We start from the raw sequence: 19,308 nt of genomic DNA on the forward strand, positions 1-19,308 counted from the left end.
CGTTTAATCTGGCGTTCATTGATTGTCCCGTTTCACTGATATATTGCTCCTTACAGAAGGACCATTGGAAAATATATAACACAACCGAACTTCCACAAGCAAAGCTAGTTTTGACTTCGTGTGTATTACTATTTGCGGAGCTCTTTATTTTAAAGTCACTTTGAAGGTGCCTGCAGCTTTTGCATCAGGGGCTACAACATGCTTTGCTTACGGGCGGAAGATGTTGGCTACCTCTTGAATGCATAAACATCTCTTTAAAGTTTCTGTTGCGGCGATAGCTAGCCCTTGGTACATCCGGGAACGCTTTTCTCAGATGCTCGATACTTGATAATATTAGGTGGTATTTTCGTAGGATGTTGTTTATGTCTGGAAGTGCATTATAACATTTTGTTATAATTGCTGGCGGCCTGTCAGATTCTGGTGTAGGCTCTTTCTCAGCTAATTCCGTCCGTCTCTCCAATCTTGAGGCGACATCGTAAGCTCTATCGAGAGCAACTTGTGGATAGTTTCTTTCTGCTAGCGTTGTTTTAAAGTCATTTAGGTGGTGGATGTACTCGTTGTCTTCGCTGCAGATTCTTCTTAATCGTCTCGCTTGTCGACAAAAATTCCTTGTTTGCAGTGCCGCGGGTGGCGGCTGTTGTAGTCTAAACATTGCTGGCTGTCGGTAGGCTTCGTTCTTCGCATGTTCTTCGTTGAGTTTACAAATTGATGATCGACTACGACGTCGAAGTTGACCACTGAAAGGAAGCGTTGCCGACTTCCTCTGAACAGCTTCGTGGAAGATAATTACGCAGGACATAGCGAACTGAGAACAAGAATAGGGCATTTCCGTACGGAGCGCAAACTTTCCCGTCGGAGGTGACGCGCTTAATTAAGATCTAGATTAGAGATGAAAATCTTGTCCGTATTGCTTTCCACTGAGGCCGTTTGGTGACGCTACTATCGCATCCGCTCGAGTGCGCTGTAACGTGGTGCTTTTCGCTTTACGCGGACTTCCTCTCAATTTGGGAAAAGAAAGGACACCTCATTTCGGTTTCTCACGGCTCTCTATACACAAACCCCACTACTGACACCTCGACGATTACGGCTATCAGCGAAAATTTGCTCGTTTCATTCTTCCAATGGGAAGTCGGCGACTAAAGAATTATTGTTCGTTTCTCAAGAAGGACTCTAGACAGCATGCATTCATTTTTTTTTCCTTACTTGCGCAACAATTCACGTTTCTTTAAATAACTTGATGTGTGCCAGCTGAGACATGCTCCATACATAATGTGACAAATTAAGGTATTAAACAATCTTTATTCATTTCAAATGCTCTAAGAAGTTTACTTCCTTTTTGAATCCACAGCCACGGAAGCTAAAAGCCCACATTATAATTTTTTTTTTACCTAAAGCCTGTTCTACAAAGTGACATTCCGTGTTCGCGATAACGTCCCCACGAAAATATGCTGCAGTGGCGCAAAGTTTCATTTTCTGACTGCTTATGTTCTCAAGCGCATACTTGGCTTATATCAATTTGCTTTTAAGAAATCGTACTTTAACACCCAAGGTTTTCCATCAACTCAGGTTTACATTTACATTTTGTTGTGTGCAGGATAAGCAATGGCACATGAATGAATGAATGAATGAATGATTGAATGAATGAGCAAGCTCTTCTTTCTTCTTGATGAGCGAAACAGGGCTCCATGGAATTGAATGTTGTAGCTCGACAGAGTTCCGGTGCCCACGTAGACTTCTCCGCTTGGACATTATATCGTTTCGCTGCATAAAAATATAAGTCGGTGGATGACGCACCGAAAGACTAGTTCGCGCGCCTCGTTATGCATCACATCGCATTTACTATTTATCATGGTTAGGTTTACCACAGTCGCTTGAATCTCGGTTTGCTCTGCCTCACCCATACATTACGCCGTCCTCGAATGGTTGCGCATATGATTAGCTTCTGATGCGTCACACTGCCTAGGAAGAGCCGATTGCGCCAACCGGTGCGCCTGGGGATCGAAACCGTGACCCTTCAGAAATGATAAGTGAGGAGCATAGGGCACGAAAGGTCGCCCTCCTTGTGAGCTTGGAAATTTGGGTGGTGTGTTGCACGTCATCTAGACAAAGACATTTGAGGCCTGTGTGCAAGTATATGGGATATCCACGGAAAGTAATGCTATAGCGGACAAACACAACATTATACCGGGTCATTAATTTTAACGTTGACATAAATTATTTTTTAAAATCGCCTGTCCAGTTTAGCAAAGATCTATACATATTGCGCTGAAAAACTAGAATGTGTATGCATTACGTGAACGGAAAACCAATGCACATAATTGACTAATAACAAAATTTCATCGAATCAATGTTCAACTAATTATTTCAGCAGATATATTGCAACGCGTGCGCTGAAGCCAGCGATCACAGGGCTCGTCCTCTTGCGACGACATATTGAGAGTAGCACCGGTTTTGAGACAGGCGCAGTCAAACTTGCGAAACAAAAAACACCAATCCCGGCCGCGGGGGTAGCATTTCGATTGCGGAGAAATGCGACAACACCCGTGTACCGTGCACACATATGTGCACGTTCAACAGAACTCCGGTGGTCAAAATTTATACTGAGTCACCACTATGGTTGCCTCACAATCACATCGTGGTTTCGGCACGGAAAACGCCAGTATTTGTACAAAGATCACACACACACGCACACACACACACACACACACACACACACACACACACACACACACACACACACACACACACACACACACACACACACACACACACACACACACACACACACACACACACACACACACACACACACACACACACACACACACACACACACACACACACACACAAACACACACACACACACACACACACACACACACACACACACACACACACACAAACACACTTTCGCAACGACACTGTCAAAACTGATGTCATACGGAAAATTGGTTCCTAGTGAATATAGCCGTACAATTCACCGGCTACACTTCGTAAATAAGAACATGTGGTGTAAAAGACGTTTAAAACCTGAATAACAAAATAAGTTTTTCGGTGCTTCTGAGAACAACTAAAAAGTGGAATTATGGAACATGTCATAGGTGATTTGTAAAGATTATCTTAACGATACAATTAAACATCCCGTATGTATCGCAAGCATTAAGCCTCTCCCGTGTCGATGTTTGCTGTGAGTCGTCTGCCGCTGCTTCATTAGATACGATATCAAAGTAGGAGGTACTTCAGAAAGCTTACCTGCCCTCCCCTCTTATGGAACGCTTTTAAGTTGTATCCGACTATAGTAGCGTTTTTTTCAATTAACTCTGAAATAAATATACAGAAATATATATTTACGGAACAATCACAGTTCTTTTGTATCCCGCGTTCACTGCTCTAACCAGTTAAGTGCCACAACCGACTCGTATAGTTATTTCGGAAGTTACGTAACGATGCGTGGCCGCCAGTCGCGTATTGCGCCCACCGCGAAAGGTTAGAAAAACACCTACATAAGCACAGCAGAGAAGTGGCTAGGTTAGGCAGCTTGAATGATAAGTGCAGAAGCGTCATTCCGAGCACACGGAATTGTCCGCCACTTCCGGCGGCGTTTTCTCTACTTCCTTCTTAAATAAGAAGATGTTGATCCATTATTATTTCCATAAACAACCGTTAAATTTGTTAATTTTCGCTTTTCCTTCCTGTTTGGCTGTTGCCTTGGCTCTCTCCCTTAGTAGATGGCTTAATTTATCAAATCCTTGCGACTCTTGTTTCCAGTTGGCAGTTTTGCGCGAAAAGAGCTGTACAAAGAAGGAGAAACCAGAAGAGTCAGCGGGTGACAGTCATATTGCCTATGAGTTTAAGGGTTATTGCAGGGTCTGATGATGGACGCTGTCTCGCATTATTTTATTTTCCCCCTTATGTAACCGCTATCACGGGTACATGGTTCCGAGGATCTGTCAGCGTCGCGGCGAGCCGTCACTCGAGGAAATAATGAAACAAGAAGAAAAGTTAAACGCAATTGCCATTTTCTCCAACCGCAACTCATTCCACGTGCGTAAAGATCGGCTGACCACGAACTGCATCCCTTTCCTGCTCCCTGGATCAGTCTGAACCAAGAAGTTTGAACTGACGAAGCAACAACGATGCGCGTGACCGTTAAATAAACGGTGACGACTGAATGCATCTCGAATTAATCGCGCGGGCACCGAATCGATGACGAAACTGGCCTTCACATCCCAGGAGAGGCCGTTAACTACCGCCATCCATAAGGAGTAAAAAAGGCAGCAAAATATTGACCGCCGAGTAGCTGTTAAGTCTCAACAGTGATTTGGCGGCGCTTTAGGAATGTGTGTGAGAAGTGGTGACGTGAGCGGGGAGGACGGGGAGGGTTGCGGCTTAACTTCGGGAGGAGGGGGGGGGCAGGGCCCCTTCGGGCACCCCCCCCCCTTTGGTTACGTGCCTGCGGCTGAAGCGATTTCGGAACCGGCCATCGCGGGCGACGCACAACCGCAAACGCGCTGTCGTCCAATGCCGCCCGCGCCGCTCCCGCAGTCCTCTCACCATTATCACAGAAACACGGCGGCCGCCTACAATAGCTGGAAATTCTATCGTCGCATACAACTCAAGTCTGCAGAGAAGCCCCGCCCACGCCCTTATAAGCGCCAGCCTCTGTTCCTCCGCGAGGCTGCATATAGTTGGGACTTTTACTTTCCCCGTAACCTAATTAAGGCGGTAACCCGCCAAAAAATAATATTATAAACGCGGAACAGTGAAAGCCTAATTTTTTTATTGCACTGAAATAACACGCATGCTTGGCTGCAGATATTTATTGCCAAGTTTCACTACAGTTGGCAGTGAAGTTTCATGAGTAAAACGGGGTCAGAAGGGATATGAACTGTGCCGCCGATTTTTGAAGAGTGAGAAGCTCAGACTTCATACACTTTGTCCCTGTCTCTTGCACACGTGATCGCTTCCGCCGATGACAAAACTGTTAAGAATAGCGGACGCTCCGGAGGTATCAAGTACGACGCCATATTGAAATGGTCGCATGACGACCATTTTGTTTGCTTCTGTGATTGGCTGGCGGAGTAACAATCTCGCGCGGTCTTTATACCTCGGTTGCCAACTGCGGTTATTTTTAATTTGTATCCTACTATAGTGTATAGCATCCACATAATATAACGTAGTATCTGTTAAAATTACGTACCGTAAGTATATTAAGCTCTAACACAAGCTTGTATCTACACCAAATTACCGTGCCGACCGCCGATACCCACGGTTCGTATGATCGGCATGGCTTTTTACGTCAATATGGTATCTTATAAAAAGATATCGTGAAACATTTTTGTACCATTTTGAGACTATAGATTGTTTACATTAGCGAGTATAGCAGGTAATGGATTAAACAGGCGCTGTCTGGTAATAACTTGTCGCTGACTACGTCGATGGTTTATCGTCGGTCTCATTTCTAGTGCACAATGGAGGTGCGACGCCCAGAACGCCATCTGGAGAAGCTTTAGTCACTCGAGCATTGTGAGACGCCTGGTAGCTGCCAGGGCGCTGTTCCTCCTGCACAGCCGGAATCTCCTTGCGTGCTGCATCGCGACAATACCTCGTGACCGCGTGCAGTAAGAACACCGACCGAGTTGTTGAAGCGCTACGCTAAAATCTTGCTATTACTTTCTGTGCTGCCCCCATCAGGTTAAACTAGTAAACATTTTTATTCTTCTATTATAAAGATGTCTGTATTGTTGGTTTAAATACGCCATTCGTATACCTGCTTTCTTTTTTCACTGATATCAGTTTACATGTGGAAGCTTTCTTCACAACGTGCAATGTTTAATTTAATTATGGGGTTTTACGTGCCAAAACCACTTTCTGACAATGAGGCACGCCGTAGTGGAGGACTCCGGAAATTTCGGCCACCTGGGGTTCTTTAACGCGCACCTAAATCTAAGTGCACGGGTGTTATCGCATTTCGCCCCCATCGAAATGCGGCCGCCATGGCCAGGTTTCGATCCCGCGACCTCGTGCCCAGCAGCCTAACACCATAGCCATTGAGCAACCACGGAGGGTAATTGTCTTTCTTCGACAAAATGCATTCTGTACGCTGATGATGCCACAATGTTCACTTTTCATAAAGATATCTCATCTCTCCATAATAAGCTAAATGCTGACTTAGAAAACATTCTAAGGTGGTGTAATGTTAACATGTTATCTATTAATGCAACTAAGACTAAGTTTGTTCCATTCTTTTCACATCACCGAAACATAGCTTCCTATCAGTTTTGATCTCCACTTCCTTCATCAAAGTTCATGTTCATCTTTCCTTGGCATTCTACTTAATTGTAATCTGAAATATCACAATTATATTGCTCACATAAAAAAGAAAATAGCTTACGGTATACGCATCTTAATTAAAGCACACCCTTACTTCACACGGACCACACTGCTCTCACTTTACCACTCTTTCGTCCACTCTCATATTACTTATGGTATAAAATGTTAGGCAAACGCCTATAATGCTCATATTGCGTCTCTACAGACAGTTCAGAACCGAGCCATGAGAATAATTACTTGTAGTGCATGCTTTTCTAGTGCCACTTCCTTACTACACGACAATAACATCCTCGCTATTTCTGGGCTCACTAAATACAACCTAGGTATTTTTTCTACACATTTCTACATAATGAGCTACCATCGATGAAATTTTCACCATCTAACCTGATAATTCATAGTACCACATGATTCGCGTTGAATAACAATTCTCTTTTACCAACAATCTGCACTAACTACGGTAAACAAACCGTGGAATTCGCTTCGATATCAGTATGGAACACTCTTTCTCTCATTATGAAAAACACAAGATTCACAAGGGAACTAAACATGCATTTATTATTGGCAGACCAAATAGAACATTTACTGTAACCTTTCTTTCTTTCTGTCCGTTCTTTCTTGCTTTTTTTCGTTTTTGTTTGCTTTTGTGCTTGTAAATAAACTACTGGTATTTTCTTCCCATACAGTTCTTCTCGCTACCATGAGATAAGCTAAACATTGTTATTATTTGTAATGAATTCTGTATTTTGTTCTGTTAACGTTCATTTCCAGTTCCTCGCATACTACCGTATTATAAGCTACTGTTGCTTTGAGATGTCAACTGTCGTAACTGTTCTTGTACAGGAGGTCCCGATATAGCCTTTGAATACGGGACCTCCTCTTGCATAGTAAAAACTCGTAATGTGACCCTACTTCTAACAATAAATTCTGATTACGACTATACCAGAAAAATATAATGATGCTACGCGAAAACTCAAACGAACCCCTTCACACCACGGAGGAAGGAAACTAAGGAGAGGCCCTACCCCCTCCGCGCGCTAGGAGAAAAGTGTGGCGGAAATGACGTAGTAGGTTCTCATTTTTTTTGCTGCTTTTTTTTTATTTATTTATTTTTTTTTTTTTGCTGTATGGCCACGCCTTTTGGGCCACAATGGCGGCGTTGTTATGGTTTTGAGCGCTCACACGTGTTGCTCTGGTAGGTATCGTGCCGTGGCAAAGGCGCTGTGTGGGCGGGTTCGCGTTAGTCACCGTGTCTTGTTGCGCTGTGTTACCTGCACCGTGCTCTGCCGGATGTTGCGCGATACGACGCGCAGCGCGGCGTGGTTTCGCGAAAGATGTAAACAAGAGAGTACGGTGGCCCAAAAGGCGGAGCATTGCCATGAGCAACGCCAACATCCGGCTTCACTTTTTCATAAAGAGTGACGTCAGGGCCTCTCCTTAGTTTCTTTCCTCCGTGCCTTCACACACACAGACCCATAGAGTTAGTAGAACAACTCTAGAGGAAAAGCTGGGCCGGAAAAGTGGGAACCTCTAGGGCGCCAACCCTGTTGCTACTGGTCAATGTGGCCAGAGCAATTACTATTGAAAGGGCTGAAAACAAGTACAGGTCACCTTATGCTTTGTCATCTAAAAACGCATACCTGATGGCTTTATGAAAGTGGTGCGTTAATATTAAGTTTAGAGAAAGCGATCGCTAAGTCCGTGACTTATGTAAATCACGATGTACGCATTCATGCAATAAAGGATGACGCGAATTTCGGTTTCGAATCTGTTTTTTGGATGCGTAGTAGTTTCGTACAGTTTAGGTTTGACATGCGATCGCGCGTCGACTTCGGACGCTGTGGCAAACTCGTGCCTTATGTGCCACCGAAGCCCCGAAGTGCACTCGCATATACCTTCACATGTAAGTAAACGAATGTATCTCCTTGTTGCGAATATCACGCGAGTAGGCAGCTCTTGTGGTGCATCACAATCGTTTTAGAAACGTCACGGTAGAGCATTTTTCTGCATGCGGAGCGGTGTTTTTATTTGCAGGTTTCCCTTCAGTAGGAAATTGCTGGACAGGCGGACCAGCGCACCGGAATTGTACTGGCGAAGCCACAAGCAACTCAAAGAATCTCTTTAATTGTTGCACTTTGAACAATCATGCTTCTACAAAGGCCACAGCAGAAAAACAGCCTGATGCCGAGTATTTCTGTGCCACGAAGTAATCAGGAGGCGAGTGCCTAATGCGGACGAAATCGAGTGCATCGAGACTTAGAACGACAGAAAGCTGAGCTAGTTGGTAAGGATTCATTATGCAAAACAGAGGTGAGGAGTGCAGACAGGACACAAGAGTAGAGAAGTGGGCGGCGCTCGTGTTGTTTGCTTGTAAATACTCTACTCTTGTGTCCTGTCTGCACGCCTCACCTACGTTTTGCATAACGAGTGCATCAACCCACATATTAATAGCGTAGGCGTTTTATTAACTGTGCAATATTTTCAACACTTCCTTGCATGCCATTTCATGTGGAATATCTTTTCTGGTCACAAATTTGTGCAGCGAATCAATTTGCATGATCGACTCCGGGCCTGTGGGACCGTTCACTTGCACTTGATGCTGAGTATTTTACATGTATCCATAAACTGCAGATATGCACATCAGATCCCTGCGAGCATTTTCAAAATTCAATTATTTTCGACAACAGGCACATATGCAATACTGACATAATCCCGAATACCACTAAGCAGCTGGGACACATTTTTGTTGACCATACTCGCAGGTAAAATAAGTACATCATGTGGACAGCTCCAGCTCATTTTCCTTAAGTCAGTGTGTACAAGGGTTACGCAAAAATAATTTTTTTTCTCGCGCACTGATTATTTTGCTGTATAAGCAAGAGAACCCACCACGTTAGTGTAACGTATCTTGTGCATCACACTAATATGTGCTTTCATTTACCAAGTGAGATGAGTTACTTTTATGGCTCATTCAGTCATATCACACTGCAAGCTGCATTCATCAATCTTCAATTGGATTTTGCAAATGTTTAATGAAACATGTTTCCCTTTTATGCAGATATGCAATGGCAAGCCCTTCCATGTGTTCCAAAAGTAAAATTTAAGCTCTAAATTAAAGAAGGCATTTCTAGTCAGAAACAAGCAAAAATGCTGACTGCAGAGTATCAGAAGCCCAAGGTACAGAAATTATGAGAAGTGTCGAATGATTTTAAGGAAAGAGTCGTATTTCAAAATGCAAGACTCTTTAGTGGAGGTCAAGCAAGTCAATATAGGTAGAATACTCTGCAAAAGTATGCGAGTGAGTGGATGTCAAACAATGGGTCAGGAAATGCATTGTTTTTCTGCAAAACAAAAGCTGATTGCCATTACACAAGTCACTTTAGCATCATGATAAATTCAGAAATAAACCAAAAGACAAGACACGCAAAAATAAAAAAGCCATTTAATGATTCTCTCTCCACACTGGGATAAATAAAAACAAACACATCACATCTAATGTGGACATATCAGATGCCTTGTGAAACACTAAAGGAACAATTTAGTTTCGAGCTATGGCACTTGCCGCATAGATGTGGGGGGGGGGGCCTTGCACCAATAGTGATAGTTACCACTGCATTTAGAAATTGAAAGCATTCGTGCAGACAAGAATGGTTCTTTATATTTTTGGCTACCACCTCAAATGCCTCCACCAAGTGTTACAATGCTGCATGCAGCCATACTAAGGATCTCGCAGCAACACCTGCAGGTAAAAAGCAGAAGCAGTCAAAGTGCTGGTGTGTTCAGGACACTATGTTTGAAAACTTTTAGGCAAGAAGAGTGCAAGAAGCAGACATTAAATCTGCATTTATTTCCATAATTTCCCATTTGAATGGCCTTTTCTTTTTGCTTAGACAATGCCTACGCCTAGCCACAGCAGCTCCCTCATACAGACTCCGCAAGCAAAGAGGCCGTGGAGGCAAATGCAGGTAAGAGGCAATAAGCAATAGCACTGGTATCGACATTCATCTAATTTCTTTTTATTTCGTTTAGGCAGCCAGCACACCTCGAACAGCCACCTTGACTGCGGGTGTGTCACCCTAGTCGCCAAGGAAACATTTGAGGGAAAGTGACAGGCAATGTGAACAGCCACTTCTCCATGTAAACAATACTCTTTCTCTCGGATGACTCCTACGCCTCGCCACGCCAGCACACTTGTGCACAAAGATGCCGCAGAAGCACGTGCAGGTCAGAGGCAAGAAGCAGTGGCACTGGTGTCGACATTTACCCAATTTCTTTTTCTTACACTGAAGCAGCCAGCACACCTCGAACAGCCACCTTGACTGCGGGTGTGTCAGTAGATTCCTGTTGTACATATGCTCATAATAAACTTCAGTAAACTTGAACTTCATAATAAACTTGAAGGCAAATGGGACATTGATGCATTGTATTTTTGAACATTTATTGTACACATACAATATATGTTATACTTTGCAGTGCTACAGAGCGTATTTTGAAGCTTCCCCCTATATTTTGCACCTTTACTTACGTATGTGTTGTGTGGCCCTCAATGCAGTTCATGTTGTAGCAGCTGCTTTGTCTGTGTATCGCACATTGGCTTAAGCTCGTGATATCCACATACTTCTCTCACATATACAAAATAAAGTTCTATGTAGTCTTCAGTGTTACAACAAAAAATGAAAGTAAACAATCCGATCGTGGAATTGTGTTTATTACAGTGATTCCTATGACAGTTACTGACAAGTTGACAACTTGAACTGGTCAATCGGTCCATAGCCTCCTCTATTTTTCAAAAATAAAGGAGGCTAAGATCCGTCATGGCAAGGAATTGTATATATACATAAAAAAAAGGGGGTATGTGCGTGTTTGTAGTGGGGGTATAGGATTAGGGCCGTACGAAAAAATGTACCAACACCGTCCTCTAGACCCATTCCGTTAGGGTACCGTAACAAAGCGTATTATGCATAAAGTTCATACAGCCAACTCTGATATTACTACACACGCCAGGCGACGCGGGCTACATTTGTCATGAGGCATTCGCGATTTCACCGGATGCCCTCCATATTATTCTCGTTAATCGTGCTCACTGCACCGAGACAAAAGAAAGATCATGGGCGCAGGTGCCTTTAATGTATCTCGACCTTGCGAGGCACTGCTGCGCGTGCCAGGGGAGCTGTCCGTGCAAACACTCCCTGGCACACACCTGCCTCGGCGGCCCGAACCTATGTACCGTTCTGCTTCGAGCTTTGTTCCCCGCACTGTCCCTTGGGTGCCCTGGAGTTCCTGCGCCGCCTGCTTTATTATAATCTCGGGTGCTCTCCTGAGACTTCCATTTGTCGGTTACATGTGCCCTACAGCTGGGTCAGTACTTTAATAATAAAAAAACCCGATCTATCGTCACGATGATAGATCGCCAAAGCGGCTTTTGCAACATACCGCGCCCGTCCGAAGAGAATTACGGAACGCCAACGAGGAATCTGACCACAGCTTCGAGCTCGTAACCTCGTCGAGTAACACTCCTGCAACAGGCGTGACCGCTGAAAACCGCATACCGCCGGAATCTTCAACAGGATCATCCCTCGATTGCATAACTGCCACCTGTACGGCCAACATGGACCACACCCACACCTCCCCGCAACATAGAATAAAGAGCCAACTTATAAAGCCCAAACACACAGCTGCACGCACACATCACGACACCACAAGCGAGACGCCACGCTGCTACGCTGCTACTACGCTGTCTCAGGAGCTGGCAACCTCGGCGCTTAGCAACATGGCGGCGCTCTTGCGGTTCCCGATTTCAATGCATGGGGCCTATGGGTAGCTTGTCCTGTAGAGTCAGTATAGTAACTCTGCTCCTTCCCTCCTAGCGGTGCTCCCCTGGTGTCGACACCGGCGCCTGCACGCATGCGCGTTCCTTCGACACAGCAAGCGTGCATGTCATCGCGCCTCCGCCTTGCGCGCCGGCGATATCCGAATGTACCCGCGAGGTTCACCTCTTGCGATATGCGCTTTGGCGGCTTCGACGGGCAAAACTATGTGAAGGGCGTTTAGAAGCGTGAACTTGCGCGCGCCGCAGCGGCTGCTTTTTGTCGAGTCACGAACGCTGACGCATAGGGCAAGTCATTTCATTTTCTGCACTGAACTTTCTCGCGGCCAACTTCGTCGTTCGTTTATTTTAACGAACGGGGCGTTCTCCCGCGGAAGAGCGTGGCAAACAACGCGCTCTATAGAAGGAGACAGCCAAGACGAAAATGAACTCTTGATTTTCGTTGCATAAACGAAGTTTTGCCCGTCTAAGCCGCCACAGCGCCAATCGCAAGAGGGGCACCTCCCGCCGGCGCGCAAGGAGGAAGCATGGAAACATTGCACGCTCGCAGTGTCGGAGGGACGCGCATGCGTGCAGCCGCCGGTCTCAACACATGGGGACGCCGTTAGAAGGGGACGAAGGGCGTTTCGCCACGCGCTCGCGCAGCCCGGAATATCTTGTGTGCGAGTGTACGCAACAAAGGAACACGCCCAGTGTATATGCTTCTGCTGCTGCGGGATCCGCGGTATATGTATCGGCAGTCGCCTACCATAACGAAGCAACTGTTCCTCGCTGCGTTGCGAAGGCCATCAGTGCGATAAGTGTTCCCCGTTCTACGCGACAGTGCGTGCAGGGCTCATCTTATCTCTCGTTGACGCTGATCTATCTAAAGTGTATCACCTCACGGAGTAGCGATAAGCTCGGCATAAAAGGCCACTGCGCTCTTGTGCGAGCGTAGGATTCGTGCCCGAAGACACCGCCATGCCGGATCACGGACGAGCATGGGTGCACCGTTTTCGCGACCACGTCGTCGCCGGCGTCAACTGGCGACCGACGCGATTCGTCGACGAGGTTCCCAGTTCACGTGTGTGCGGCCTCTGCCTCATGATCCCAAAACGGATGCTGGTGTTCCCGTGCGGTCACGCTCTGTGCCAATCATGTCACGCAGCCAGTTTGGAAGGGGGCGTTGGCCAGTGTCCGTTGGATCAAGCGGCATTCGAAGAAGCGGAGTGCGTCGGTTACGAATTCCCTGCCAGGAAAGCAAACACCGTGAAGGTGAGGGGGGAAAGAAACAATTTCTGTCACTTCTTTTCTTTTTTTTTGGGGGGGGGGATTCGGCGGCAGGCATTTATGCATTAGTATTCGTATAATTCCGCTGCGGCATATCTGCACGCCTGACGATTAGTGTGCCCCTTTTGCCATTGCCGCACAGTGAAACGCATATTCACCCTCACCAAATGTTACTTTTTAGCGTCTATCAAAACCAATAGAACAAACAAACTGACTGTAGGGAAACACCGGGAAGGCGGGAGATGTCGAAACGTTGGCTTCTGCTTTCACCTTCTTCTCGTTTTGCTCAACTTCACAAAGTGACTGTAGGCTCACCCGAAATATTTCGTTGTAACTCCGTATTTACTGATTTCTTAGTGTCACAGATAAGAGAAATCACAAAAAGGCAATATACTTTGATATGGGCGACGTGACACTGACGTTTTGGGGTTGTTTCTGCGCTAAAGTCAAAGGAAAGCTGGTGACAATTAATCACTTCAGTGACAATTCAGCGATACTTCACTGATAGTCAATCACTTTCTATGTAAACATTATCCTTCTTTTCCTTGAAATTTGCACTGAAACATCAGAATAGGAGATTGGGTACACTACAAAATATATTCGCTAGTCATTCTTCTAAAAGATGGTGTTGCTTCTGAACAACTACCATTTCTGCAAATTTTTACTTTTAGACATTCCTTAACCGCCACAATTCCCCCCCCCCCCTCCCTCGCAACCGCCCGCCCTATAAAAGCTGACTTGGCCAGTAGTGGGTGACCACGTTCATTTGAGGGACAAGCTAGCATGCGAAAAGAAGATGGCGGTCTCCACTGCCCAAGAATGCTCCTGTCCTCGTAGATGAGCTAGAAGAATGGAAGTGTGGGCGTACTTTTCCTCGATTCTCGCTTACCAAGGTTGACTCTTGTGTGGCCGTAGCTGTCTTGCTATTTAGAAGCATAATTAAGTCATTCACTATGTCGTAGTATTCGTGTTTCATGCATCTTTGTTGTTTAGACAGCGAGAGATATTGCTTGTTGATTTTGAGCATATTTGCTGATCCCCATAGAATCTCGCGTATACGCTGCTTCAAACCGGAATACATGTAAAGTTACGTTCTAAAAGTTAGTGTCAGCGATGCAACGCGCCTTTAGTGAAAATATTTTATTGCCGAGAAAATGTAATGTGTGTTAATTGTTTATGGTATTTTCTATTAAGGTGTACTGCTGGAACGAAGCGCACGGTTGCGAGTACACGGGCACCGTGGACCGCATGCTGGAACACTACGAGATCGAGTGCACATTTCACACCGTGGAATGTGTGCGATGCGGCGAGGGAGTCCAGCACAGAGACCTGCGGACGCACTACGCGGCCGGATGCAGTGCCGACGTTTCTGCAGCGATCACGGAGTCCTCGGATCATACAGCACCGACCCTTGCAGACGTGCACGCTGCCCTTGACGACGTGAAGGCGATGTTGGGATGCCTCAACCACGACCAGCTGCAGCCGGTGATTCAGAGTCAGCTGAATGAGCTTACGGAACAAGTCAGAAGGCAGGAAACCAGGTTCGCTGAGATCACTCGCGAGCTCGGAGAATGCGAGCACAATTTAAAGGGTGAGATGGCTCATATCGCCGCCACGATTTCATCGAACGTGTCGCACCAGCGGACATCTCGGGAAAATCCGGAGGAGGAAGCCAGCACGTCGAGGTCGCTGTCGTTGCGCTCGGAAAAGGCGATGATACTTCGAAAGTTGGAACGTCTAGCCCAACAGGAACTCTGGCGGGATACTTCCCCGATGCCTGATTGCAGCCCTGTCATTGCTCATTGTGGGCCTGGGCGTGGTGCCATTCCCCATTTCGCGAGTACGCTGTCGACAGCCGCGTGGATTCAACGAACTTGCAGCGTTGAGTATCTGCTGACCCTGGAAAACTGTGAGGAAATGATTCAGTGGCCGCAACGCAAAAAAACGTTTGCTGAGATTACGGTGTGGCACACGAGGGACACGTACTTTACGATCGCCGTCAACCAGTACACCATTTTTTCTGCATCTACTCTCGCTGTGCAGATCGTGTTTAACGGGATGCTGGTTGACTCTAAGTGTTGGCCGCCTTATTGGAGCGTCCACGCGCTGCATAGCGTAACACGCAATCAACGTTCGTTGGCTCCCATGGTCAATCGCTGTACCTGCTATCGCGATGATGACTCATTGGCCCACTACCACCTCGATTTTTCTATAAGAGTTCCATCGCTGAGAGATGACGGTTAGATGACGGATGAAGTTAGAGTTTGAAATCCTCCTGAGCAAAACAGAGGCGTGCAATGGGATCAAAGGAACGCGCTAACGTCCGTCATCGCACAATGTGTAGTGCACTGCTGAATCCTCCTTGGCACTTCCCAAAATGTGTCACATGAGCTTAACGAATTTTTCATCTCCTTTTTTCGAAATAAAGTGAGCTCTGCGGCATTTCCTTTTCAAAATTTGCTATCCTTTGTAACTGTCCAACTATTGTCTTCCTTGTTTAGTGGCTGCTCATTTTCTCCTTTATTTGTTGAACTAATACAGTTTTTGTTCTTAAATATTCTGCTCCTCTTGTGCTCCTCGAGTGGTTTGTGACCTTATAGCGTTTACCTCGATACTGTTCCATCTATTATTGCCTAGCCGTGCCGCAATTAAAGCGATTGATTTCAAGGCGACGTTCGTGTTTCATACTACGCTGTAGCACCACGCGTTGTCCTTTCTCCGAAATTCACGGCCAATCTCCACGTTCGCAGTGCTGAGGCCCTCGTCGATGGCTTTGAACCCTATTTTTCAGCAAGCTTCTTGTACTCGGCCATTCATTACCGGGGCATTCAAAGTTCTAACACAGACACAATCAGACCATGGAAAACACGGGGAAGACGGGAGATCGAAATTCAAGATGATGAACAAAACGAGAACAAGGTGAATGCGGGGAGCCAATGTTTCGACAAGTGGATTCGTCTTTTTCAAGCCGACATATGCTTTCCTGCCACAGTATATAGATAGGTAGAGATTTTCTGAAGGGGAGAGGGGGCAAGGCGGGTGGGTGCGGCAACGATCGACGGTGTTATAATAAAAACTACAATATTAAATAGAAAAAGACACGCACACCACGCTATTCTGCAATATGTTTGCAATACAATGCATTTCTATTACACACTGCTCTATTCCACGCTTCAATCCTTCTGTATAGAGCGTGAGGTGTGCCTTTCTTTTTCTACGTTCTTTGCGTTTTCAGCGCTCTAAGTTTTTTATTACAATGCATTGCCAACTAGCCCACCTATCCATCCTTGAGCGAAAGTGTGCTAGCGGCGAGGGTGTAGAATTGAGAACAAAGGAGTGTGGTGAATACTGAAATGGAAGAAATAAATACAGACAAGAAAAAAAAACAAAGGGAAAACCAAACTATGTGTTGTTGCCTATAGCTTGTAATTTAGCATGGCGAATGGATTCTAAAGCTCCCTCGGCAACGTTTATCCCTATTGGTTGAAATGTCTTCAACATGTGGATAAGGTGTGGTTCTCTGTACTTTCTTTCTTGTTCAGAACGGAATTTTGGAAGATGTAGAGTTTAAGGTCATCAAAGTTATGACCTGGTTGGTTGAAATTCTCGGCGACGGCCTTGGGAAGCTTTTTAGCTGTGTCCGCACGATGTCCGTTTAATCTGGCGTTCATTGATTGTCCCGTTTCACTGATATATTGTTTCTTACAGAAGGAACATTGGAAAATATATAACACAACCGAACTTGCACAAGCAAAGCTAGTTTTGACTTCGTGTGTATAACTATTGGCGAAGCTCGTTATTTTAATGTCACTTTGAAGGTGCCTGCAGCTTTTGCATCTGGGGCTACAACATGCTTTTCTTACGGGCGGAAGATGTTGGCTACCTCTTGAATGCATGAACATCTCTTTAAAGTTTCTGTTGCGGCGATAGCTAGCCCTTGGTACATCCGGGATCGCTTTTCTCAGATGCTCGTTACTTGATAATATTAAGTGGTATTTTCGTAGGATGTTGTTTATGTCTGGAAGTGCATTATAATATTTTGTTATACAGCCTTGCGGCCTGTCAGATTCTGGTGCAGGCTCTTTCTCAGCTAATTCCGTCGTCTCTCCAATCTTGAGGCAACATCAGAAGCTCTATCGAGAGCAACTTGTAGATAGTTTCTTTGTGCTAGCGTTGTTTTAAAGTCATTTAGGTGGTGGATATACTCGTTGTCTTCGCTGCAGATTCTTCTTATTCGTCTCGCTTGTCCGACAAAAATTCCTTGCTTGCAGTGTCGCGGGTGGTGACTGTTGTAGTCTACACATTGCTGGCTGTCGTAGGTTCTTCGTTGAGTTTACAAATTGATGATCGACTACGACGTCGAAGTTGACCACTGAAAGGAAGCGTTGCCGACTTCCTCTGAACAGCTTCGTGGAAGATAATTACGCAGGACATAGCGAACTGAGAACAAGAATAGGGCATTTCCGTACGGAGTGCAAACTCTCCCGTCGGAGGTGACGCGCTTAATTAAGATCTAGATTAGAGATGAAAATCTTGTCCGTATTGCTTTCCACTGAGGCCGTTTGGTGACGCTACTATCGCATCCGCTCGAGTGCGCTGTAACGTGGTGCTTTTCACTTTACGCGGACTTCCTCTCAATTTGGGAAAAGAAAGGACACCTCATTTCGGTTTCTCACGGCTCTCTATACACAAACCCCACTACTGAAACCTCGACGATTACGGCTATCAGTGAAAATTTGCTCGTTTCATTCTTACAAAGGGAAGTCGGCGACTAAAGATTTATTGTTGGTTTCTCAAGAAGGACTCTAGACAGCATGCATTCATTTTTTTCCTTACTTGCGCAACACTTCACGTTTCTTTAAATACCTTGATGTGTGCCAGCTGAGACATGCTCCATACATAATGCGACAAATTAAGGTATTAAACAATTTTTATTCATTTCAAATGCTCTAAGAAGTTTACTTCCTTTTTGAATCCACAGCCACGGAAGCTAAAAGCCCACATTATATATATATATATATTTTTTTTTACCTATAGCCTGTTCTACAAAGTGACATTCCGTGTTCGCAATAACGTCCCCAGGAAAATATGCTGCAGTGGCGCGAAGTTTCATTTTCTGCCTGTTTATGTTCTCAAGCGCATACTTGGCTTATATCAATTTGCTTTTAAGAAATCGTACTTTAACACCCAAGGTTTTCCATCAACTCAGGTTTACATTTAGGTTTTTATTGTGTGCAGGATAAGCAATGGCACATGAAGGAATGAATGAATGAGCAAGCTCTTCTTTCTTCTTGAAGAGCGAAACAGGGCTCCATGGAATTGAACGTTGTAGCTCGACAGAGTTCCGGTGCCCACGTAGACTTCTCCGCTTGGTCATTATAAAATATAAGTCGGTCGATGACGCACCGAAAGACTCGTTCGCGCGCCTCGTTATGCATCACATCGCATTGACTATTTATCATGGTTAGGTTTACCACAGTCGCTTGAATCTCGGTTTGCTGTGCCTCACCCATACATTACGCCGTCCTCGAATGGTTGCGTATATGATAAGCTTCTGATGCGTCACACTGCCTAAGAAGAGCCGATTGCGCCAACCGGTGCGCCTGGAGATCGAAACCACGACACTTCAGAAATGATAAGTGAGGAGGATAGCGCACGAAAGATAGCGTAATCGCCCTCCTTGTGAGCTTGGAAATTTGGGTGATGTGTTGCACGTCATCTAGACAAAGACATTTGAGGCCTGTATGCATGTATATGGGATATCCACGGAAGGTAATGCTATAGCGGACAAACACACGACATTATACCGGGTCATTAGTTTTAACGTTGGCATAAATTATTTATTTAAATCGCCTGTCGAGTTTAGAACAGATCTATGCATA

The 19,308-nt window shown here is 45.4% G+C and overlaps 1 protein-coding gene and 1 long non-coding RNA gene across 2 annotated transcripts; both read left to right on the forward strand.

Moving 5' to 3' along the window:
* The first annotated feature begins 8,468 nt into the window (after positions 1-8,468).
* Positions 8,469-10,741, forward strand: LOC142566687 (uncharacterized). The gene is made up of 3 exons (XR_012825100.1): positions 8,469-8,614; positions 9,389-9,423; positions 10,221-10,741. It is a non-coding gene; the product is annotated as an uncharacterized LOC142566687 (long non-coding RNA).
* Positions 10,742-13,111: 2,370 nt separating this feature from the next.
* LOC142566860 (uncharacterized) lies at positions 13,112-16,093 on the forward strand. The gene is made up of 2 exons (XM_075677786.1): positions 13,112-13,411; positions 14,621-16,093. The coding sequence occupies exons 1-2, from the start codon at positions 13,118-13,120 to the stop codon at positions 15,668-15,670; spliced, it is 1,344 nt and encodes a 447-aa protein (XP_075533901.1). The 5' UTR covers positions 13,112-13,117; the 3' UTR covers positions 15,671-16,093.
* The last annotated feature ends 3,215 nt before the right edge of the window (positions 16,094-19,308 follow it).

The sequence above is a fragment of the Dermacentor variabilis genome, unplaced genomic scaffold (genome assembly GCF_050947875.1).
Source record: "Dermacentor variabilis isolate Ectoservices unplaced genomic scaffold, ASM5094787v1 scaffold_13, whole genome shotgun sequence".
NCBI classification, from domain to species: Eukaryota; Metazoa; Arthropoda; class Arachnida; order Ixodida; family Ixodidae; genus Dermacentor; species Dermacentor variabilis.

Excerpts from the sequence above, each read along its gene's own strand:
- LOC142566860 (XM_075677786.1), top strand. The coding sequence starts at position 13,118 with ATGCCGGATCACGGACGAGCATGGGTGCACCGTTTTCGCGACCACGTC. Across the intron at positions 13,412-14,620 it reads GGAAAGCAAACACCGTGAAG|GTGTACTGCTGGAACGAAGC; the intron begins GTGAGGGGGGAA and ends TTTTCTATTAAG.